This window comes from Cloeon dipterum, chromosome 1, assembly GCF_949628265.1.
Source record: "Cloeon dipterum chromosome 1, ieCloDipt1.1, whole genome shotgun sequence".
NCBI lineage: Eukaryota > Metazoa > Arthropoda > Insecta > Ephemeroptera > Baetidae > Cloeon > Cloeon dipterum.
The window spans coordinates 2,882,263-2,907,271 of NC_088786.1; the positions used below are offsets into that span (position 1 = coordinate 2,882,263).

The following is a 25,009-nucleotide window of genomic DNA, read 5'->3' on the forward strand; positions in this document are numbered from 1 at the left end:
AAAAAATTGGAAATTTTGTATTTTTTAAATTATAATCAAATATCTTGAAAACGAAGCCTGAATTTTAACACAAGTTCAAACATACCCTGAGACAATTTATGAGGGGCTTTTTGAGATTTTTAAAGCATGGTGCTGGTTTAATGCCCATGTTGATCTTTGACCTTGATCGAGGACTCCAAATATGGTGTTCATTCGATCGGGCCTGACGAGAGGAGTTCAACGAACACCTTAACTTTCAAAATGAGTTATTCCATTCCCTAAATTCCCCAAAATGTTTTTTCTCTTCGAGTTAAGACTAATCAATGGTGTGAATTTCGTCAGATTATCCTGACACTTCCAAAACTATCCTGCGACAATTTTAATGATTTCCGCTCCTTTTTTTTTGGATATGCATCAATTTTACCAAACAACAAAATGTTCCAAAAAGTTACTATCAATCAATCAGCGGGAATGTCGATGTCGAGTCCCAAATCTTTAGTTATGTACTTTCCTTACGATTTACAAGGGGATTTAAGCTGCAACGCAAGAAGCATACAAAAATGGAAGCAGGAAGTGAGTGTTGCGTGCTATTTATTGACTGTTGCGATTTGTTGATTTTTGCGTGCGACACGGAGGTTGCAAGTTCAGCTGGCGTTGTGGTCATGGCCAGCTATTTGCGCGAAATTTGGCACCTGATGCACTTGCCGGGCTCTCTTTCAGTTGGATCTATTTAGACACTGGGCCGCCACAGCTTTTAGTACTCTCGCACTCGCCGCACAGCGGCAACGAGTCCGCCTCGTGCTCTGCACCGCACCGCAGCGCTTTGATTTTGTTTTGACTGCTTTTATTTGCGAGAGGGAAGAGTCGCTGCGTGGGCTATGAAAGTTTAGCGGAAATGCTGCTGCTCGCCTACAGGACTTTGAAGAAGGAGTGCTGCAAGGAGTACAGGAGCTTGAGCTCAACGAACCCGGCCCTTTTTGAAAAGAGTGAAGTGAGTAACATCTTTATTAAATTTATTAAATTTATGTGCACACTTTTGGCTATTTTTGTCAGTGTCATAGACAGGATTTCCTCTACGTCTTAAAAGTAAAAAAAAATCAATCTGCAATAATTCAATTAAAAAATTTACTACGCTTACATATTTATTAAATTTAATTTTTATCAGAGGTCAAGACCAGGCTCAGCTTATAGGTCACTGGCTCTTCCGGAATTCATCAAAAACATGCTTGTTTTACGTTTTGCTTATTTATATCTTATTCCCACTTGCTCCAAACCGCTGATGTAACATTGTTTCGTTCTAAATTTAGATTAACTTGCTCGCACTCACTCAGTGCTCGATCTTCCCTTTCAGTGGCAGGCAGATGACCGCAGGAGAAATTGGTACGTTTGCTACAAATGGCTCGTGTGCATCTACCTTTTGTGGGGCCTGGTGCACGACTGGCTTTTGTACGAGTTCAACGATAACAACTGCAAGGACACCAAAACTGCGTGCAGAATAAAGTGGTTCGTCTACTGCACCAGCTGGGCCTATTTGCTGCTCCTTTGTCAAGCGCTGATGTCTGCGTATTTGATCACCTGGCAGCCGGCCGCGACCAAAAGTAGGTGCGCCGCACGCGTAGGCAACCACGCAGGACAGCCGTGTCCGGCAGGTTGCCACTCTCCTAGTCACAATGAGATTAATTCACCAGTTGTGTAAGTGTTCGAATCGACCAATAGATGGCACCAGTGGTTTCTTTCGATTTTAATGATTTAAGATTCAATCCTGCTGCTGTGCAATCTACTTCAAGAATTATTTCTTTAGACGCGCTGAAAACAAAAATCAGTCCAGCCATTCGGCATAGAAACGTCAGAAAAGATTTTTTTATTTAAAAACAAAAAATAGTTTGGCCAATTCTACAGCGATTGGCTCAACCGATTTTGGTTTCCAGCACGTCAAAAGAACCCATATTAAGTAAAGAAAGCACAGCAGCAGGATTGAGTCTAAAATCGCAGCGGAAGTGCCTTAAAATTGAATTTTTAACGAAACTATACGGTAGCGCCATCTGTTGGCGGCTATTAAGGGCTGGCGCAACTGGTGAACTACGTTCCCTGTGTTTATAATTGACTGGGCTTTCATATTTTGATAGATTGAATTACGTCTCTTGAAAATCATTTTCAAAATTCAGGAAAAAACAGATGTTGTTCGCTCTTTATCGAAATATCAGCAGAATTAAAAAAATGATATGCTCATCACTAATATCGACAAACTTTGGGGATTGCTTAAGTCCCCAGACAAAATTAGCAATTTTGTGGCAAATATTTATTTGGCTAGATTGTTTGAATTTGATGAGGTCTCATCGCCAAAAACTTGCATGAAGGTTTTCCTCGAGACAGTTACAAATTTACACAAAAGGATATCACCAAAAGCCAATCCCATTTCTAATATTGCAGAGAGTGAGTTTTCGACATTCCATAGATTCTACTGGATCATTAACAACATGGCCTACGCGCTTTCTCTAAGCGTATCTCTCGTCTACTGGACATTAGTTTATTCGCCAGGTAAGAATACAAAGTAAATAACTATTTCTCTGTCTGACAGTTTGTTTACTTATCAACGTGATCAAATTTATATTACATAAATGTCGACGCAGAGCAAAAGAAGGAAATTGCCAATCAGAACAGCATCTGTCACTGCAAGGTCGTTCGCTGGCAAATGTGCAGCAGCCTGTTGTTGTTTTCACATAATAACAATTGCGCTTATGTTATTTGTGTAACACGCCACTTTGTCCACTCGTAAGAGCAGATGGACTGCGCGCGGCGTCTTTCATAATCCAATATCCTGCTCGTATAATCTTCACTCTAAGTTCACACGTGTTCTGGCATCTGGAATATATTTATTTTTTTGCGATCATATTTTAAAGTAAATTGCAATCAATAGTTGCGACAACTTTTTCGATTTTTAAGCCGATTTCTTTGAGATGTATAAACAATTATACAAATAAATTACCTCGTTTTGTCATCGCAAAAATAATATAAATTAAAAAATAACGCTAAAAACTATTAAATGGGTGCAATCCATATACAACCTGCGAAAAATGCAATTTTACCATTTTAGGACGGGTGGAAAAGGATACATAATAAAAAAACAATGTGTCAACTAAATTTCGGGTTCTAAGAGTCACATTTTCGAAAACTGCATACCATTTGACTCTCCTTCACGTCCCATGATACACTGAAGTAGTTTTAGGGTGATAAACACTCAACTCCGTTGCGCAGTAAGGTGCAAACAATAAAGAAATGTAGAAAATCACGTTTTTTAAAGGCTAAAAAGAGGGTGAAGGGTTGGAACCCTTAGATGCTTTGGATATTTAGGGGAGGTTGAGACAAGCGTCTAGCAGTGTGCGGTTTTTAAAATTCGCTGTGTTTTCAATAATTTTTGAATGTCCCAAATATCGCAAATTTTCAATTTTTATTTTTTAACTGATAATTTTTTGGGGATTCCTCAAATTTCTCGAGTTTTAATATTTTGAAGCCCGTGAAGCCCTATTTTCTGGCAAATAGGGCTATTTTCTGGCAAATAGGGACAAGATTAAGCAGAATTGCTGGACCCCAGGCTAGAAATTTATTCCGGCTCTAATGCACCTTTGAGATGAAAAATTTTTTTCCTTTTTTCAAAATTCCAGAAGTAATGGTTTTGGACTTCAGCAACATCAAGGGCCACGTGACAAACAGCTTGCTGGTACTGGTGGACCTGATGGTGATGGCGCAGCCAGTGCGGCTGCTGCACGCCTACCTGCCGATGACGGTCGGCCTGCTGTTCGCCTTCTTCTCTGCGGTGTTCTACTTGTTCGGCGGCACCAACAGACTTCTCGAAGAAGCCATTTATCCCGTTTATTACTGGAAATACCCGCTCAAGGCAGCATACGTCGGATCCTGCTGCGAAATCGGCATTTTGCTAATGCACATTCTCGTGTGGCTCGTCTTCTTGCTGCGTAGCAAGCTGGCCCAATTAGTGAAGAATTCGAATAGTCAAAGTGAAGATGAATCTGGTGTCGACATAGTCTAGTCTAATTATTGTTAGAATAATTATTGAATTGTAAAATGAACAGATTGTGATCTAGTGAGAAGAAAATGTATCGATTTAAGTTTGCAAACTTATTCATACAGTTTGTGCAATTGTGTTTAGAAATAAAAGTAGAGGTACAAAATTGGCGTCATTATACGTGCACGTGATTGTCCAATTTAATTATTTATTTTAGTTTTGAAATCTCCTGTGCAAAACAACACGAGTTTGTCTCGGTCGTTCAGGTTTAACCACAGTATTTTCATCTGCAAACCTTTTTAGAAAATCAGTTAACTTTAAAATATCAAATATCAGGGCATTGAAAGTACAGAAAAAATATTTTTGCTTTTCTCTGAAAATTGGAAGCAATTTCCTCAATTTATGAGAAATTTAGCTCCCTGTTAAAAAATATGTGTTGTGTTTTTGGACCTGAGGTCAGTGACACGCTTGAGTGGAAAAAGTGAATTGCATAATTTAGTCGGTGTCGGTCTCCATTATGCGCGCCTTTTCTCTGCAGCAGCGTGTTGCGCAACGCTTTCGCCGTCTGTGGATAGTGGAAAGTTGGCTCCAGAGCCTGCTCTCCGTCTCACTAGAGTAGCAATTTACCTGCTCTTTTCAAGCCAAATGATTCCTTATCTCGTCTAGCGAGTGCACATCGGGCCACTCTTTCTCTCGCGCACTCGCGCGGCAATATGCACCCGGCCGCGATCACACTTTGCAGGAATTGCGAGACGTGACTTCTGCAGCAACACACGCGGTGACAATGACAATGCCACTGATTCGGTCTGCTTATTTGAAGCTGAAATGTCATCAGATTCGTTTTTAACAATCTGCGGCGCTCGTGTGCTTGAAATTAATTTTCTATAGAAAATGTATAAATAGTGGTGGCAGAGTGTTCTTAAAATGTCTCCCGTTCAGAATTAAATTTTTAAAACTAATTTTTTGTTACAAACTCTGCTCAAATCATAGCCACGGGAAGTAATGAGCAGAGAAAGACCGCTTTTTGACAAAATAAATAAAAACATTTTCAGACTTCGCGAATGAAAGTGGCATTAATAGGGCTGTAGATTTTAGACGTAGCGTCGATTTCGACATCGTTACAACCCAATTGACTAGTTTAGTGTTTAATGGTCAAAATGTAGCATTTTAATTAAAAAATCTTACATTTTTGTCCATTATGTCAAGATATTCGCCTTTTTCTAAGGAAACTGTGACTTACAAAAAATACCAGGGCTGGGTATCTCCCGGAGAGTTTCCCAAATTTGCAGTGCAGTGGATTTTTGCGGTATTTACCAGTTTTGTCCGGTTTTTTGCACCTCATGGTTATATGTATAGTGAATAATATGGTTTTTGTTGACTCACGGGTTTTTGAGCTTTTAGACATTATAGATGTAATTTTTCATGAACATTTTTCATGAACAAATGCGGGAGCAACTAGCTGCAAAAAAAACTCGCCAAAATAAACGCAAAAAGCCGCCTAATACCTATGCCTAGCCCTGCAAAATACAGGAAAAATCAAAACAAAAAATTTAAGCTGCTTATATTTTCCGTCTAAACTGAAAAATAGAAACAAATTTAGCGAAGAGTGATTTACTGATCAAAGATAGATTGGAGCCCGCTAAAATCGGAACTACAAAAAAATTCCAAGTGTAAGGATAACAAAATAGGCACTTTTCCTTTGGTTTTTTAGCAAATTTAGACGGTGTTAGACAGTTTTAAGAATTAATTGTTCAAGTGGCTTGAAATTGCAAGATTTGTTCCGCAACGATTTAAAGCTCATACAAATTTCACAGCGTTATAATTTTCGACCTTGAATCACTTTAGAGTGCACTTTGTGTCCCATCTAAATAATTCAACACGTTGTGTTTATCCGGAATGGAATCACTTTTGCGTTCACTCAACAGCATTGATAAAAAATAGTCAATTTTATATATTACGCGGTGTTAGAAGCGACAATGACCTGCTGAACCGCGCGCACCCATAAAACTGACATTGCATTTCCTCCGTCCAACTGCACTTCGGTTTGCTATATTTAGAAATCCTCATAGGCTCGTAATGTTTATTTAAGGCGAAATCGGCGCTACCTAGGCGAAACGCTCTTTCACAACATCATCAACGATGGATTCTTTTGTTTTTTTAAGTGCGTTCTCCTGTTGCATGCTTGCGAAAGAGCGAAAATATCAATTTGCTGTCATTTCTTAACCACTATGTGTGAGATCTGTTATTTTGATGTTGCAATCGTCGTGGTTATTTAATTTTTAGACCCGGAAATATCAGTCGTCCGGTTTCATTTTCTAATTTTTTGTCCTCTTTGTTCCCCTACAAAAACAAAAACAAAAATAAACTAACAGAAAGTTTCTTCATCTCTAAACCTTAATTACGACAGATTAAAGAGGATTGATAATGCTAAACTTTGGAATATACTTGCTGCCAATGCATAAAATCGTTTCTTGGGATTCAGTTGAAGCCAAAATTGACCTACATTAAAATTGAGAGCAGTGCCTGCAAAGTTAGCATCCTTTTCAAATGGTGGGAGGTCTCCTTACTTTAATTATTATTTTATTTTTTTAACAAAGTTTCCCTTAAAAGTTGCATACGCCGTTTGATATATATCTTGACGAGAAGAATCGAAATCTTCCATGAAAATGTGGTCAAGCGCTGTCAATTTTTTAGAGAATGTGAAAATTTTGAATTTTTACAGTAGGAAATAGGCCTCTTTTTTATTATTTAAAAATTGTAGAACAAATTGTTTATTGATCAGCTGCTTATTGCATCCTACAATTCAAATAATATTCAATTGTCACCCTGTATCAATCCACTTTAAATTTGTCATTACCCGGAGTAAGCGTTTCTAATTACTAATCGTAAAAAGTATAATAATTTGATGCATGTTGTTATTATTAAGAGGACAAAAAAGCTGACAAAACGCGTATTTCATCAAAGTGCTTCGAGCAGCGCTTTCACGCCGCGCGTTGCAAATTACTTTTTCAAAATGATCGAGAAGCCGGTCTGCGGGTCGATGCTGCGCGCGTCGAATTATTATGCCACTGCGTGAGTGTTGTGGAACACAACACGCTTTCAGGCAACTCTCTCACAAAGAGTTTAGCTTTAACGTCACTCGTGTGGTCGGAGGCGAGCGAGCAGCAGCACCTCGTCTGCGCTCAGGTCGCGGCCAAATCTAACATTGCTGCTTGAGGTGAAAATCAACGAGTCTCGGTTTGATCTCCAAAATGCTGGGACCGTTGGATATTTTTAGAAGCGAGTGCCGTTTGGAAAACACCAAAGTGCACCACCACGATGCCACGGTTTTTTGCAGAAGTCAGGTATGTGATAAATTAATAGTTATGGAAAACCTAATTTGACTAATTCAACACTCTTTTAAAATAGTCAATTCTGATTTTTAACTTTTACAAAATAGATCGTAAAATAAATTTATGCTTTAATTCAGATTTGGAGGACAATTTGCAAAACAAATACGGAATCATCCAACAATTCACTCTCAGCACTCTCCTGAAACATTAATTTCAGGGTTATTATAGCAATTTTTGAGATATTTGAGATTCCTTTCGATAATATTTTAGTATTGTGTTTATTCCTGAATGGTGAAGTTTTTGTTTTAAATAATAGTCTAGTTAATATTAATTTGTTAATAGCTGACCATTAGAGAAGTTTATTAAGCGCACCATTAGCATGGAAAGATTGATGTATAGGTTTGGTTGTTTTTTGGTGTCCTTTAAAATTGATTTTTGATTAACCTTTTATGATTATCATCAATAACGAGTAAATAAAGTTCGGCACCAGTAAAAGATCCAGGCATAAATAAATTTAAAGGCGCGTTGAGCACAAAAATTGCCTTTGGCATTATCACATCAAAGTAAAAAAATTGGGGAAATCATTTTACTCTTAATTCTAAAAATTGGGGAAAAGCTCAAAATTTCCCACGTTGACGTTTAAATTTTTGATAAGATCGACGAAAAGTTTGCATGCTAATCAAGCATTGTCTCCACAGTAAACTCGAGATTTATTTAAAAATTTATTGAATTTTTCCTAAAAATTCGTACATCGTTGGATAGATCGTAAAAAGATGGGAAAATCAAGCGAAAAATAAATAATTTTTTCGGAAAACTTTGCAAAATCTGAAATTTAACTGTTCCTCGGTCCTGATTTTACTCTCAAATATTCCCATCATTTTATCCTGCTGATTTCAGTTTGATTTCAATGATAAATTAAATACTACTATTAAAACAAAAATTAGTCTATTGCGTTGAATTGAAACAAAAATTAGCAATTGAATTTATATTTCCACCAAACTATTCAAGTTGTCTCGGAAATCCCGTCATTCCGGTCATTCGCTTTCACTGCGAGCATCTTTTAACCTCAATTTCTCATCACATATATTAGGAAACAGGACACTGATCAAATAATCCCTTTTCCTTCCAACAGTGGCAGAGAAATACGGAAAGCGATGGAAAATTCAGCTGGGGAGCAAGAGCGTACTTGGTGTACAGATGGCTCGTCTTCTTGTTCCTTTTATTCGGAGGACTCGTGTACGACTTCACTGTGACGCTGGGTGAAAAGAAGTGCACAACATCCGAGCTGCACTGCAAACTAATTTGGCCCGTCTTCCTAACAAACTGGAACACCTTTTTCACTTTCCTCCAAATGGGCCTTTCAGCTTTTCTCGTCACCAAACATCAACTCTTCCCTTCTAAATCAGGTATTTATATTTAAATTTATCATCGATTGCCGAAGCTTGACCACTGAAACAACTTTCCACAGGCGCTGAAATGCAACTTGTTCACAAGGTGTACTGGGTGGTCAACAACATTTGCAACGGACTTGCACCAATTGTTGCGTTTATGTATTGGTTCGCCGTTCACAACCCAGGTAATATATATTTTTCGACCTACAGTAAAAGATCAAATAAGCACCATGTTAAATGCTTCTGGAAATTGGTTACCGATTTTTTAGTGTCTCCTTGCAGCTAAAGAGTTGATTTATCGATTTATAATATAAAAGAAAACAATTCAAAATGAAGATTCTCGACGCTGATTGGCTGACGCAATGCGCATGACCGCAGCTCCCACGCAATTTACTTTCTTTTGTGTTAGGCAACCGCCAATCAGCGTTGAGGATTATTCTTGCAAAGCAGCAAAGTTGTGAGTGTGGCTGCTGTTAATTTAAACTCCACTAGTTTCCTCCTTAAGGCGCATATTTATTGTCTTGAATAGAAGTTGAACCCGAGGCCGGGTTCGAATCGTTCAATATTAATTTACACACGCGCCTCCGCCCAACAGCTTGACAAAACATGAGTGTTGATAGAGTTCCGGCGAGTCAGGCGTGAACTCGATTTGTTGAAATCGAGCTAATATTAGTTCAGACACGCCGGACACGCGCGTCTTCTCGGCTGCTGAAGAGACAATGCTGCGAAAGTGACCTGCCATTGACAGGCGTTTCTTTCAATTAAATTAACTTGTGTTCTTAAATCGATAGCCCAAATCTTAAGCTGCAAAATGCAAAATAGACACCAAACAAACTGTAGTAAAAACATTCAGTGACTTTTTGACCATTGTTTATCTCTCTTTTTCTAAATATATTCCGAAATATTCATATATGAAAATAAATGTTCTTTTGTGTTTCATATTGCAGAAGTGCACGTCATCGATTATATGAACATTCGAGAGCACGCAGTTTTCAGTTTGCTAGTGCTGATAGATGTGCTGCTTGTGGCGCACCCGACGCGTCTGCTGCACGTGTACCACCCAGTGTTGCTCGGCTTGAGCTACGTCACCTTTTCTTTTCTTTATCACGCCTTGGGCGGCATCAGCCGACTCGGCCAGCCCTACCTGTACAGTATTCTCGATTGGACGTATCCCGGCAGGGCGTTAACAGTGGGGTTGGCGTGTTTAATGTCAGATTGCGTCGTTTTCTTCATAATGTGGACCATTCATTTGGCGAGACGCTCCGTCGCCAGTAGCTGCACGCAGAAAAAAATAGCGCCAGCGAACGAAAATTGCGCAAAGGAATTTGCAAACGCTTGAATTTATTTTACAAGGAAAGTCCGCTTTCGTGTTATCGTAACAAGTCAAAAATCTAAATTACCCTTCAAACGATCGCTTCTCATCAAATATATATTAACTCCATCATCTTGGAGTTTTAATCTTCAGTTTGTTAGTAATTTTCAGCTCTCCATTGATCGCTCAAATCACGACGGGCTACCTGAATCAAATGAGTTTCATAGGTTTAATACCAAAGCAGACTTCCCTTCTTTATTGTCAGTGACCTATAAAGGTGAATACAAGATTGACCCAAATTTCGCCAAAACCTGTCTTTCTTTATTGCACTCACCATCAAATGTTTTAAAAACTTCTATGCTACTATCCCACGGGTACTTTCATATCGGTTAGTAAGTTTGTTCTTGGGCATTTTAATGTTTTGTTGTATAACTTAACTTATTGCCAGTCTTTCCCCTCGAAATTTAGAGTGGAGAGCAATCATTACAAAATAGACAACTAAGAGAAAATTTTTTTAACTTGTTTCATCGGTCTTGAACCTATATAAAAATTTATTTTTTAGGTTGTGCTTTGATCTTGCCAGCTGGAAAAGCCAATTTGTATATTTGTACAGTGCATTTTTGACAGTAAAGCTGCTATGTTACCGAAATTACTCGCATTTTTTCACCCAACAAACCCCTGGATGTGGTTCACTAAGGTCCATCCAGTCTTAAAATGAGAAAAAATTGTTCCAGCTGAAGTGGTCGTTATAATGGTTCAGTTATTGGCTCTCTAGAAGAACTATTGTCATTAACAGATGCGAACTGCCATGACAAAGAGTTCCCAGACGCGTCATCTTTACTAATCATCTCCTTTGTCGGCTTTTGTACTTTGAAATAATGCCATAGAACTTTTCACGCGACACTTTGTTGAAAATGGCCGACTTCCTCACCACCTGAACCATTTGACAAACCACACAAATCGACACGCTGTCGAGCCCTCATTTACGCGCGAAAAACAACCACACGTAAAAATTGAATAGTTTTTCAGAATGTCAAGTTTGAACCACCAATTGATTCGACTTGTCAAGAAAAATCTCAAAATTTGACTGGCCGTTTTCAGGTTTTGTTTATAATTAAATCAAAACGCGGGTGCTTGTTTAGGCAAAGAGGGGACAAGGTCTATTTGAATAAAATCACGAGACTTCCATGCTTCATTCTTATTTGTTGGCTCATTAATATCACATTTTGCAACGAAAACATTAAAACGCACGTCATTTGCAATTGAACGATAAAAAAATGGGGATCATAAGTAGAAGCTTTTGATCATAAATGCTGTAATAAAATCACAAAATGCCACAAACGGAGTTGAACAATATTGCAGACCAGATCACGGATCAGCGTCACTCACTCTAAGTCGCGCAGATTGATGGTCGACTCAGGGAAGTCTCGCTGCCTCGTGTCCAGCATTATCTGGAACTCGATACCTTGTGGATTGGCCAGCAGAGGGTCGTTAAAAATGTCGTCAGGCAGCAACGCCGGCGCTGGCAGCACATTGGCAGAGGTTCGATTCGCTTTGCGTGGAACCAGCGGCAGCGGCAGGTTAGTTCGCGCACACCCTATGTGGCTGTCGTCCTCAGATTCTTCAGCAGACTGCACAATTAGAAAAAAATTGAGTGAACAATGAGGTTAAATTCTTTCAAAAAAAGTGAATTAACTTTATATTTTTACAAATTTAAAGGGCTTCTACCCAGGGACCGTGCTGGGTTTCACCCCTAAGGTCAGACATGACTATCAAAACAGGAAATAAATTGAACCCCGGCGTCAGGGTAGCCCTTGAGCGGTCGGTAGCCACTTTACCGACACCAGACGGGATTTGTATTGGTTCGATTTGCGAGATCTGCACACCATTGGAACAACCTAGTCGAGAGCTTCCAGATCATTAGCAATTTGACCCTTTGAAAGCCATCAGGGCGCTCAGGAACGACATTTGAGACAAATCAAGGTGTACCCTGAGCACCTGGATTGCTTTTTAAGGGAAAATTTGGCCATTACAACGGCGTAAAAATCTTGCAAATCGAACCAATGCAGAGCCCACCAGGCGTCGGTAAAGTGGCTACACATTTGAGTTGAATAATATTGATCGCTCGAGGACTACCCTGAGGCCAGGGTTCGATTTCAGAATTGTTCTATTAGTCTTATCTGACGTCAGGGTTGTCCCAAAGAATGTTTCGAAGGTAAAAATCAACCAATCAAACAGATTTAATTTTTTCCCGAATGCGCATGAACTCATATATTATGCCCATTTTAAACCTTTGACTCAGGTATCTTAAAAACTGAGACTATACATTTGAAAAACACACTCGGAAAAAATACAAGGGTCGCTTCTTGAGAAAAATTAAACCACTTGAAATGAACAAAGTTGCAGCATCCATATGGTGACAATTTGAACAAAAGCAAGGAAAATGAATTTGTCTTTCCGGGAAGTCGAAATTATTTTGGTAAAACTCACTAGATTTGAGAGATTACTGGTGACATTGAGGCTGTTCAGATTAGTGTGAGAATCGTCTCCAGGAACTAAAGTTGGCAGTTCATGATCGCTTGTCAGCATTATATCCGCAGGGTTTATTGTAGAGAGAACCACATTGTTGTCCATTGCTTCAGTCACGGAGTAGGTTTGACCTGGCAATTAACAAACACGTAAATATTTGTTTAAAAATCATTTTAGTTGATGCTCACCAATCAAAATCTCCTGCCCATCCAAAGGAACAAAAGCCAAGAAGTTGCTCGATCCTACTGAATTTTCTGTTGAAGAATCAGCTGAGAAAATAATTGTTAATCCTAATTTTAAAATATAAATCATCGAACTTACCATCAGTGGTCGGAACCTGGTGATTTTTCACCACGTGGTGTCGCAAACTTGCCTTCCGCAGGTACTTTTGATTGCAATTCTCGAACGGACACTCAAATGTGTCCTTGTTTGAGGGAGAATTGTGTTTCTTAACATGAACGTACAAACTACTCTTGGCAGTAAATCTAGCTTCACAGCCTGAAAAAATACTGTTAACGTGACTCATTCAAAAAATGATCCCTGAATCATTACCTGGAACAGGGCATTTCCAATTCTTGGTTCCATCGTGCGTCAAAATATGCTCGCGCAGATGCTCAGGTCTGAGAAACGCTTTCGAGCATCCGTCAACGTTGCATTTGAAATTCCTCTCGTCCGTGTGCTTTTGCGAATGTCTCCTCAGTTTACTTGCAGTTGAGAATGACCATTTGCAACCCTGCATTATCAGTTTAAGGTTTAGTTTCAGATTTTTATCACATTTAAGGTAGATTACAACTAAAAAGAGAGATATATGTGGAGCCTAAAAAGTCGTTGAACGCCTCTGGTAGATCTTCCAACTTATTGTTAGAGGATATAGAGTTCATCTATTGATTTATGATCGCAGAAACAAGAGGGGATTTAAACCGATTAAAGTGAGAATAAAAATCGGAATCTGATTGGGAAATCCTCAACGCAGATTGGCATGTCAGCAGCTTTTGACACCAATTGCGACGCGGATGGCTTCATTAATTTTGACACAGAGCTGCCACCGAAAACTTATTTACCAAGGGAAAAGATAGGGACGTGAATCCGCGTAGGGCGAACGCGCGTCAGTCCGCTAATTTGCGCGACTCTGAATATAAATAAGGACTCTACTTTTGATGTGTTTCTGCGATCGATAGACCAACAAAAAATCGTTATAAAGGCTTTCAGCGACTTTTTGGACTTCCACAGATTGCTCGATCATACCTCATAGATGCATTTGTAGGGTCTGTCTCCAGTGTGAGATCGCATGTGGGCTCTCAGTCGGCAAGGTTTGTCAAACCTTTTGCCACAGCCGTCCCATTGGCAAATGACCTCCTCCTCTTTGTGCTCATGGCCCCTGATATGCATGTTGAGCGAGTTGATCGAGTAGTAGCCTCTCTTGCAGTAGTGACACTTGTACGGGGCGTGGCTTGAATCGTGTTGCTTCAGGTGCAGCTCCAGCTTGCGCTTTGTCTGGAAGCTCGCGTTGCATCCTTCCACTGTGCACACGTTTTCGGCAGGCCGCTCGTGCAGCTTCTGGTGCGTGTGCAAATTGTAGATGGTTGTGAACTTTCTATCGCAACCCTCGTAGGTACACTGTGAATTTGAACGGGTTGTTGCACCGGTGACATTAATTCGGCCGATTTTTAACTTACCACAAAATCTTTCTTCTTTAAATGAGTGTTTTTGTGTCTTTTAAGTCTGAAATGCGTGTAAAACGACCAAAAACAGCCTTCGTAGTCGCACTGTAAGGCAAAAATGATAAAAATGATAATTTAAATTGGCAGCAAATCTCACCTTGAAGGGTCTGAGGCCATAATGACTAAGTATGTGGACCTTTAGGGCGCTCTGCTTTGCGTAGGTTTTTCGGCAGTCTTTAACTGGGCACAGCCACATGCGATGCTGGCTGTCCGTCTTCACGTACATGAGGGAGTCGACCTTGATGCCGATTGCAGCCAAAGCTTCAATCAAGGGCTGTTCGTCTTCTACGATAATTTGAATTCATTATTTAAAGGTAGACGCAATTCAAACGTGACCTTACCTTCATTTGTTTCCTCCTCCTCCTCGTCAGACTTGGCAATTGTCAAATCATTTTCTTCATCCTCATCAGTCCCATTTCTGAGCGAAATCACTTGCTCATCAGTTCTTTGATCTCCAATAACCTGCACGTTCAGCGATTCTTTCTGAGCTCCGTCTTCTTTGACCTGAAACACCGTCGGACCGGTGCTGATGATGATTTGGGCGGTGTTGTCTGCGTTAGCCGAAATTGCTATGATGGCCAGGTCCTCTTCATTTTTTAATTCATCGTTAGCGTCCAAAACCGAGCTGTGGAACTTTATTTAGACCGGGAAGCTAAAGATTTTTTGGTTTTTCTCACTCGACAAGCACAGTCTCTTCTTCCTGTACACTGGTCATCACAGGATCTCGGTTTTGCTCATCATCCTTTGGAATCAAATCGACAACTTTGTCCAAAAGCTGGTCTTCAATCAGCTCCTTGCCGTCTGGCATCTCGATCGAGCAAATCGGATCGAACGGAGGAACCAAATTGAATTCAGGGAAGTCGACCTCTTTAACCAACTCGTGACTCTTGTGACTCGTGTTGGACATCAAGTCCCAGTTTGATTTGTCTTTCTCCAACTGTTCAGTCCAGCTTGCCCGTCGCCCAACCAAACTGTCCTCATCCTTCAGCCTCGACTCGTCCTCCGCCAGAAACAGCTGATTCTAAACATGAAATAGGATTAGATCAAAGTCGCCCATGTAAAATGACTCTGAAAATGGAAAATCACTTGTCAGACGACCAGATAAATGCCTATTTGCTTCAAATGAGTCATTCTATGTATTTATAAACTACTGAAACGTGTTTTAAGTTAATTTAAACCAGTTATTGCGAATGAAAACACGCAAATCAAAGAATAATTTCTGTTGCGTGATTTATTTCGCAATTAAATCAACTTTTGATTAGTCTCAACGGTTATAATTTGATTAAGAGACCAAAAAATAGGTTTTCTGCTCTTCAGTAGCAGATTATTTACGAAAAGCAATCGGCATGGCCTGGGGCTCTAGTAATGAAGCAAAAATAGGCGTTCGTGACTTAAGCCTTAATTTCTGAAATTACATCTAGTGGAGTTTTATTGGGTTTATCCGGCTTGCAGAGGAGATCGTCGGACAGCAACAAGCTGGAGGCGTCTTCGCTGAGGGCCTGCGACTCGTTGGCTATGCACAGGTCGACGGCCCCTTTGGGCGTGAGGAACTGGTCCAGCTCGGACAGATTGGCGTTCTCCTTGCTGGCCGCATCCGTCATTGACACGTCCATGTCCATGCTCGACATGGACTCGGTGCGTCCCTTGAGCCACTCGTCCACGCAGACGAACTCGTACGTCGAGCCGGACGTCTCTGGCAGCATCTCCATGCCGATGCACAGCTTCTCCTCGCTGAAGCCCTCGTTGCTGTCCTGTCCGTCCGAGCACACGGACAGTCTGTTGAGCGAGACCTGCCGCTCGAATTCGCCTATCGACGGCTTCAACACCTCTTTCCAGGACATGCTTCGGATCGAATTTACAGCGCAACGCGTCCACTTTCACGCACGCATTAAATTCCGCGCCTGTCGGCCCCGGTTTCGGCGGAAGAACGGTGTTTGTTCCAAACAAAACAAAATAAATAATCTTTCTCGAGGGCTTCCATCGGTACTGTGCGGTTGCGCCGGCGATGCGCGACTGTCACTTTTCAAGCGCTTTCTGCGGGAGACAGGCGTGCAATCGTCTCCGCATCCCCGTGCAAATGGATTGACTCGCATGCCGACCATTGCAACGGCTATTCTTTCGATTCTTTCAATTACAATTTTTTTACACTAAAATATCTGTATTCTTTGTAACAAAAATGAGTTACTTCCTCCATTCAAATTGGATTTTATCGATTTTATCGATTCGTTCGTAAAAAACGTCATTATTTTGATTATTATTTGTAAAATTCATTTATATGAGAAATGAGAAGTCGCGGGATGGTTTTGACGGTGTCAAGGTAATCTAACGAATAGTTGCCACCTACGATCAGTCTTAACTAGAAGAAAAACCATTGTTTTACGGGACATTTTTTGGGGAATTTCGAGAGTGAATTTGCAGGGTGCGTTGACTTCCTCTCGACAAGCCTAACCGAATGAACACCAAATTTGAGGTCATCAGTCAAGGTCACGCCCCAAGGCTTATTTTTAAATATTTCTGGATTTCTGGCTGTTTTTTTTTTAAATTCAGCCCATACTTTAAAAATCCGGAACGGCCCTCAAAAGTGGTCTCTCAGGGTACGTGTGGACTTATGTGAAAATTTCAAGGTGGTTTTCGGCTTCTCTTTCGATAAATTCAATTTTTCAATTTCAAAAAACTCAAATTTTTCAATTTTTGCAAATGTTGAGAGTGCTAAATCTTGGGTTCTAAGGGTCAGAAATGAAAAAACTGAACACCGTTCGACTTGGCTCGACTTCCCCAGGTGAGCTAAATAGTTTTTGGGGTGCTCACCCCTGCACAATTTCATCCCCTGAGTCTAAGAGGGAATATTATTAAATGTCGCGATTTTTTGCTATTTTATATCTGGTATTTGATTGCCTGGGATACATTTATCACGAAACTGCTTTACATTTAGGTGCGTTTTGGCTGCAAAATAAAAAATTATTAGGAATGATTTTTTAGTCAACTGCACATTATGGTTAAACATCTCAGACGAATTAAAAACATTTGTTTTCTGCGGTTTCTGATAGTTTTAATCGTTTTATTGAATGTACATAAATACAAAAACCTTCCAAGGACGAATAATCAATACCATATTAAATTCCAAATGCACAAATCTTCCCTTCCACAATCTCACACTTACGTTACAAGTAAAATGAAATAAATAATGGCAAACTTGCAACAAATAACGCTCGCGTGTTTACGATGATAAAAGTTTCAAGCTTTCTTGCAAAAAGAAAGTAATCGCGCGGCTTCGCTCTGTCAAATCATGATATTGCGGGGATAAATCCGAGCTGCGTCCATCGAAACTGATTCACCCGTGAACAAAACACACACAAGTCGAGCAGTGCACTGTTTACGCCGTCGTCGTTGCCGGGCTGCTGTTGGCGTTCTTGTAGGCCGAGAAGAAAGCGAGAGCCTTCATCAGCTGATAACTCTTGGACACGGGAATGTTGGCGTCGTACAGACTTTCCGACTGGTTGCAGTCCACGTACACGGACCAGTTGCACTTGAGCACACTTTGGTCGAACAGCGTGTTTTCTGGACACAGGAAGTTCTTTTCCACCAAACCGTCGTCGGTGAGCGCGCACACGTGGAATACCTGCGGACAGACACAATTAATTTACGTCTGATAATCGCTGAAAGAGAAAGGATACGGATGAAATATGAATAAGATACGGTCAGATAAAAATCATAAAAAAATTTAAACGTGAGCCGAGGTTTTGTAACTTAAATGAAGACATTAGTGTGAAGGACGCACGCGGAATTTTTTAAGAAGTGCCACTTAAAATCTTCCGCGTTAAGATCTGGTCACGTGCGACTGCGACTACTTTTCTTTTTCGGCGAATTTTAAAAAGAGAAATGCTGCTAATTCTTAGGATTCCGGTTATTCCGTTTCCATAATTTAAAGTTCATTGCAAGCAAGTTGTATCTTTTTTCCAGATCAGAGAGACGCTTTCAATTTCTTATAGTAGTTTGATGGTTTTGACGATCAAGGTTTCGCGAGCGGAGTGACCTCGAAATTTCAGCAAGTATGCAAAAAATAAGTGGCTTGGCACGTAAACTAAGTAGACCAATTTAGATCCGATCATCCGATGGCATCCTCCCGTGAAATAATTATTTTTTGTTCATTCAAGGAAGTGCATTTAATTCGTTTTTGATGACGGAGTGTTTTTTTCCCTGTTGGCGAAGAGAAAAACTGTCATTTCTTGTGGCTCGTTAGCGATATTAATATCGCGTGTGGTTTTCTCTTTTTTGTTCGATTCATTATGCACAGTTGCACATTGACACACGCCAAGTCGCCCATAGAATCCTACTGGTTGCGTGGTCATCGTTGGTTGCATTTCAAATAAAATAAAAAGAAAGGGCGCTCTCTAGCCTACATTTCTGCTTTGTTTGTAATTTTACACTCATTCGATTTAATGGCACTGCATTAATTTTTCGCATAGAGCAGCAATTTGAAAACTAAGGAGTGCCTGATGAAAAGTTCCAACCGGTATATCTAAAAATGCAGACCGTGAAAGCCAGCCATTGACACAATTAGTCTGCGTAAAGTGTGTCCTCTGTCTGTGTCTGTCGCTCGTGGCCTAACGATATACTTAATCTCTTGTGAATTTTCAGCCGACATTTTTCTCATTCAGGGTTTTCAATCTTCGCTCGTCAGGGATACACGTAATCACATTTATATTGTCTCTAGCGGTGGATATAAAACAATTCTCCTGTAGAGCAGTAATTTGAACGCTGATGCTGGCTGGCTGGACCACAACAGCGAGAAATAGACTTTCAATGTCAGAGGCTCGCAAGGCCGACAGCAGAAATGTTTCTTTTCTGCTGGCTGAGGTGCACATAGGTGTGTAATCTCGAGTCTTTCGCGTTATGTTGTGCAACCAGTTTCCCTCTGTGATGCAAATTCTACGATTAACTGGATCTGCAAAGGTGAAGGACTCTTTTTACCATTTTTAAATTTTCAAGAGCACGCCGCTACCGCATTATCTTGAGTTCCGTGAAGGAGAATAATTGTGCTGTAAATAGGACGAAGTAGACACGCGTGGTAAAACAAATGAAAATCCAGATTTTAGTCGGCGGAATTTCCCACCTCGAGCTCGCGCTAAATTGTCCAAGTCGCCTTTCTTACTGCTCCGTGCCTTATATTGAATTGGTGAATTATAAGGCGCGACCAAATGGAGAGGAACTGATTCATGTCCTAGATATTTACGCCGAGACAATCTCTCTTCGCGCGCCTCCGAACCGTACCTTTATAATTTAATTGTGCCCCGCGCGCGATAACAATTTTACGTTTGATACACGTGCTAAAAGCCGAATCCATTGTTGTTGAATTAAGTCAAGTCATGCGTAGTTTCACTTTCATCGAGTATTTTAAGTGCTACCAATTCTGTGTTGACTACTAGACGAAAGTAAAATAAAGTTAATTGCATTCAAATTTTGTAATGTTTAGCTTTCCACACGGCATAAAAATTTTATTTGACGAGCCAAAGGTGAAGGCGAAGAGGTCACCGTAATTTAAAAGCCACACCGACAGGTAATAAAGAAAGGTGGTTTGTGTGATGCGCTATGGTGGCGTTTGTCACAATAAACCCACAAACCCACATCTCCTTTTTCGAGCCGGCTCTGAACTGAACGGCTGACTACACAATAAAACTAACGAGACTTGATTGTCTTATTGAAATTGACTGCTGGCTCGTCTTCACTTTCTACTTATTTTCAAGGGCAATATTTGCTGGACTCACCATGCAGCCGAGATCGACGTCAGCGTAGAGTCCAGGGAAGTGCTTTTGGCTGCCGCACTGGAACGAGGTTTGCGGCATCTCCACTTTGGTCTTGAAGCCGTCGTCGTAGTTCTTGTCGTAGTTGGCCGGGTAGTACTCCTTTGGCGCGTTCATCACGTACCTGACGCCTGGCTTTTGCGCCACCGAAGGCCCTATGTTGACCACGTTGGCCAGCTCGGGCCGCCTGGTCATGGCGATCGTGGTGGTCGTCGCCTGAGTGGTCGGCTCGCCCTGCAGAAGGGCCACGGCGGCCACGGCCTGCTGCAGTTGTTGCCTGTTGTTCTTGTCGCCAAGAGCCGCACGGATCGTGTCCACGCTCACGTTGGCAGCCGCGGCCAATTCCTCGATGTTCTTCTCCAGCTCGGCGTCGATCAGGGCCAACTTCTTCTCGTCTGACGCGGCGTCAAGAGGCGGAAGCACACTCGCACGCTCCACTAACATCTGGATAAATTGATTTAATATATAATATATGGACTTAAATAGACAATAGGACTAAAAAAAATCGTCGAACGCCTTTTCCTCCTGTGAATCGTCTACCATATATAAATCCTCGACGCTGATTGACTGACGCAACGCGCATGTCAGCAGCTACTTAACCTTAGCATGTGTTGCAAGCCGCGTGGGAGATTCTGACATGCGCGTTATATCATCCAATCAGCGTCGAGGATTCTTCAAGCAAAGAAATTTAACTGCTATATACGATTTCCGTGCTTTCATTCGCAATTTAATCGGTTTTAATCAACTTTAAATGCGTTTCCGCGGTTAAATACAAATCGAAAAGACCAATTCTTTCGCTCATCGGTATAGCAGAATGGTAAACGATTTACGACGAGAGGAGTTTAACGCATGGGGATCTTCAAATGCGTTTCTTAACAAAAAATGCGTTTTTCGGTCCTGTTATCTAACCTGTGGGACTGGGACTGGGCGCTGTGTGTTAACTGTCTTCCTAATTGCATTCCTAAAAGCGGTCATCTCTCGGCCGTCGTCGGTTTTGCCCACGACCGCAGACCTCGAAATGCTCGGCTGAGGCGCAGGCTGGGCGGATCGCAGCATCGGCATGCTCGCGGAAATCTTCTTGAACGCCGGCGGGTGGCCGTTCATCTCGTCGGCTCTCTTCTGAGCCTGAAAGAGTGTTATATATTGTTATAAAAAACTGGAGAGCTGTGCGGAGCGATCACTCCTTACAGAGGCGGCCGCCGCTTCCCAGTAAGATCCTGAGACGGATCTTCGTTTGCTTCCCTCGACATTTGACAAGGACTGTGGGAATCCAAGCTCATCGCCGACGCTTACACCTTGAAAAATAGCACGCAGGTTTTTCTTTTAGATATAATCAGGAGATATTGGAGCGAGAAAGTCTGCGTCTGCACGCAAAAAATGCTGAGATGTCATTTTGCAGTCTTCGTAATTGTGTCTGCCTTTTGCGTGGGCACAAAATTTGATAAAATAGTGAATTGTTTCGTTTTCGTAAGAGGCTCGCGCGTCTGTATTGTGTTTGTCATGCGGGTTAATTTGCGTAGCCGTCTGTCTCATCTCTCGACTTTCTTTCCAGGCAGAAGTCAATACAATTATTTAGTGCATGCGGTGATGTGGAGGAGAGAAGAGCGGATTTTAGTGTGTCACCGCCGAGCAAAGCTTTGTGTTCCAAACAACGCGTGTTGAGAGAAAAACAACTCAGCGGATGGAACGTTATGTGCGTAAGTGGAGATGTGCAAAAAGTAACTGTGAGTGTGTTTGCAAATAATAAAAAGTCGGCGGTGTTATTTGTGAAAATGATCCAGCAGGTTCATTTACGAGAAGAGAAAGAGAATTGAAGTTGTGCCCAGTCACGTAGCAGCAGGTTGAAGGATAAAATAATCTGTACGTGTTTAATGTGAGCTCGAATAGATGGAGTAAATCGTGCGGAAATTCTACAAGCGTTTTTTACTACAAAAAAGAATTTTTGATTTATCGCATGCAGAGAAATTGACATGCACTTGCCAGGTTGCGTCAAGTCCGATAATGGCCGAAAGCGAAAATGAAATTTAGAAATTTAGTCACATTTAGTGTATTACACCAATGTTGAAAACAATTCCCATCGGACCAAAGAAACTTGCAAACTGATTGTCAGGGGAATTTAGTGTTAAAGAGATTGGAAGGAGATTTTACCAAAATTAGGGACTCACCCAACCCAATGTAGCCCTTGACACCACCAAGGTTTCTGACTCGGAAAATTCCAGACTGTTTGAAGGCGCAGTTGAGTTTGAAACCAAAATCCTGATCAAACACGCATGTGGACACCACTGGCTTTACATTGTAGATCACCGCTGCAAAATAACATCCAGAACAATTTTTGTTACACCCAACAATCTTTAATTTTCCTGTAAAGTCTTTCACACAAGGATTGAGATATAACGGCTCCAACAAAATCAAGACTGACGAGTGACCTAGTTTTTAATTCGATGATCCACTGCTTGGTAAATATTTGGATTAGCTCAAGTGTTGGTTTTAAAAGAGCAGTATTTTCTTCTCTTACGAGTAAATGTGTAATCACTATGAAATGCATGTATTTCCCAGCTTTCCCCTCTGCGCAAACAGCACGCAATACACAGCCTCTTTCAAGAACGACTAGTTTTTATTAGCTTAATGATGTAACAAGCGCGACAGTAATAATTATTTGATCAATTAACAGATCACATTACGGCTTTTTTTAAATTTAATGATTATTTTACAGACTGAAATATTCTATAGCGGCAGATTGGGAACGTGCAATAAAATTAAATGCATTGAAGAGAGGAGAATGTACAATGGACATTGAAATTCAAAGCACCGCACAACTGACAATCAGTATATTACTGCCAATACATATATGGAGGAATTTTGTCTTCCCTTTTTCGAATTCAAAACATGCTAAATAATGAGATTAAAACCAAATCAATTCTATTAGAAAGGAAATATCCGCGTTCCTGAATGTGAAAGACATTCTGTAAGGTTGAAACCGCGCGTTTATACGGCCGGCCGTCCAAGCCCAGGGCTGCCGATACTGTTTCCTCACTCTCGAACGTATAAAATATGAAGGTGTGTGCGCGGAAAATGGAGCAAATCTATTATTTATACTCCGAGGAAGGTCACTCTCGCACCGAAACACCGTCCAGTTAAAATCTGAGCGGATAAATTACTGTCATCTATCTCACCTAAGCAGAAGGCGAAAGCCACGCAGGCGAAACTGACTCTGGCACGCACCATCGCGGTAAATCCCAAATCAAACCAGGGTTAAAGGTGCATGCACGCAGGTAAAACGCACACCGTCCCTTCTGAGCACAAGTCAAACGCAAACTGAGTGCATGGCATGAGTCCGTTCGCGAACGCGCGCCGCCCGACCCCTTCCATTCCACCTGCTGAGCCAGATGCGCTTGAAAATACCTTCGGCCCGGCAGTGGGAAGTGCGCGCGGTGCCGATTTTCGCCTGCTCTGCCTCTGCACAGGAACCGTCCGAGGAGGAGAGCACCCGAAAAACGGGTTTTGCTCATCTCCGGCCCTCGCCAAAGTGTCGAGGTTTACTTTTCACATCCGGTATGATTCTTTCGACATTGATTGCTGGAAATTTAAATTAAATGGTTCATGGACCTACAATGTTTTATTATATCACCTCATTCACCCTGAAATAATAGGTATTTCCGAAGGTGACTGTACGCAATTGGCGTCTTCACTCACTCAGGGAAATGAGTGATTTGTGGCGTAAAAAGCAATCGGCAGGTTGCCTTTGTGGCGCTGCGTCCGCCCGCAGCACACCTCCGTAGACCTCTTCAGTAGGTCACTGTGCCGCAAGCCGAGAGCAGCGAGCAGCGGCTGATGTCATAACGCTGAGAGAAGCTATGTGCTCTTCTCGATCCCAGGCAAACGGGAAATAATAAGTTATTGGTGCAACACAGTAGTTAAAAAGTGTCATCATTTTAAGACGTGCCAAATAACTCGTTAAAGTTTAATTTTTACTGACAGCAGCATTTTTTTTTAATTTTATTTACGACTGCATTTTTACTAAAAAAAATAGCGCCATTAATTGAACCAATTGAACACTCCCGTGCGCATGTCGCCATCAAAAGTTGCTTTTGTTCATTAGAGTTGGTAAATTTGAAGCGTATAACCTCACTCAGCATTGAAAGTAAAATGGCATTCTCCCACATCAGCTAGGGTACAAGATTTGTGACAGCGTTTAAAGGTGGACGAGCAGCACAATAAAGGGGTAACGGTATAAGTTAAGGAGAGACGCCGCCAGTCAAGAGAAATTTCCTCGTCGAACGCGCCGCCCGACACCGCAACTTTTCAGCGTGTTTGTCATTAGATTAGCGAGCAGCGTGCCTTGACCCTGAAAATTTTCGTATTTAGCATAATGGTCCAGTTTCGAGTGCGCGTGCCCGTCCATACGCCGGGCGAGTGAGGCTACTTTCACATTATCGAATTCGGCGTGCGCGTAACTGCAGAGAGCGAATCGTCTGTCGGATATCCACCAAAAATGTTCTACAAAAGGAGCTGGATGACCAGAGGAAAGTTTTTATTTGGCAGAGTTTGCGAGCTCCGAAATGGGATTTAGCTTGGAAAGTGTTTCAAAACTGAGTTAGCAAAATTTTATTTGACTGTGAGATTATAATTCTTAAGGGAAACCTCTATATACTTGACAAATTAATTAATGAGTTCATTTTATATTTTCCGAAAAATTGCATTTTATATTTTGGCCAGGAAATCGGCCAATGGCTCATTAACGGTTAGCTCGAAAGTTTTAGAGCTTGCTACCAGGTCATGTAGCTCCATTTTTGACACCAAATAAAATTAATGAAATTAAAATTGCTCCCGAAAAACATTTCCTCAATTTTACCGCAATTTCCTGATGGCCCTATAACAAAATATTTTTCCCGAAAATTCCCGCTCCCGATTCTTATTTCCAGA

The 25,009-nt window shown here is 41.2% G+C and overlaps 4 protein-coding genes across 5 annotated transcripts; 2 read left to right on the top strand and 2 right to left on the bottom strand.

Annotated features, from left to right (window-relative positions):
* The first annotated feature begins 528 nt into the window (after positions 1–528).
* LOC135934501 (protein rolling stone-like) lies at positions 529–5,333 on the top strand. The gene is made up of 4 exons (XM_065476295.1): positions 529–970; positions 1,331–1,577; positions 2,410–2,517; positions 3,642–5,333. The coding sequence occupies exons 1-4, from the start codon at positions 875–877 to the stop codon at positions 4,022–4,024; spliced, it is 834 nt and encodes a 277-aa protein (XP_065332367.1). The 5' UTR covers positions 529–874; the 3' UTR covers positions 4,025–5,333.
* Positions 5,334–7,089: 1,756 nt separating this feature from the next.
* Positions 7,090–10,684, top strand: LOC135934498 (protein rolling stone-like). The gene is made up of 4 exons (XM_065476292.1): positions 7,090–7,344; positions 8,465–8,738; positions 8,801–8,908; positions 9,671–10,684. Exons 1-4 carry the CDS (start codon positions 7,252–7,254, stop codon positions 10,060–10,062), a joined length of 867 nt encoding a protein of 288 aa, XP_065332364.1. The 5' UTR covers positions 7,090–7,251; the 3' UTR covers positions 10,063–10,684.
* A 534-nt stretch (positions 10,685–11,218) lies between these two features.
* LOC135934496 (zinc finger and SCAN domain-containing protein 12-like) lies at positions 11,219–16,280 on the bottom strand. The gene is made up of 11 exons (XM_065476285.1): positions 15,701–16,280; positions 14,963–15,306; positions 14,627–14,910; positions 14,383–14,570; positions 14,241–14,330; positions 13,810–14,181; positions 13,117–13,297; positions 12,886–13,062; positions 12,753–12,833; positions 12,526–12,695; positions 11,219–11,666 (listed from the first exon to the last, which is right to left on the bottom strand). The coding sequence occupies exons 1-11, from the start codon at positions 16,124–16,126 to the stop codon at positions 11,421–11,423; spliced, it is 2,559 nt and encodes an 852-aa protein (XP_065332357.1). The 5' UTR covers positions 16,127–16,280; the 3' UTR covers positions 11,219–11,420.
* A 1,028-nt stretch (positions 16,281–17,308) lies between these two features.
* mtg (mind the gap) lies at positions 17,309–23,414 on the bottom strand. Of its 2 annotated transcripts, XM_065476082.1 has the most exons (6): positions 23,260–23,414; positions 22,252–22,392; positions 21,275–21,381; positions 20,996–21,211; positions 20,051–20,530; positions 17,309–17,904 (listed from the first exon to the last, which is right to left on the bottom strand). In XM_065476082.1, exons 1-6 carry the CDS (start codon positions 23,309–23,311, stop codon positions 17,659–17,661), a joined length of 1,242 nt encoding a protein of 413 aa, XP_065332154.1. In that variant the 5' UTR covers positions 23,312–23,414; the 3' UTR covers positions 17,309–17,658. The 2 variants fall into 2 exon arrangements, with proteins under 2 accessions (XP_065332154.1, XP_065332155.1); XM_065476083.1 differs by lacking the exon at positions 22,252–22,392.
* Positions 23,415–25,009: the final 1,595 nt, after the last annotated feature.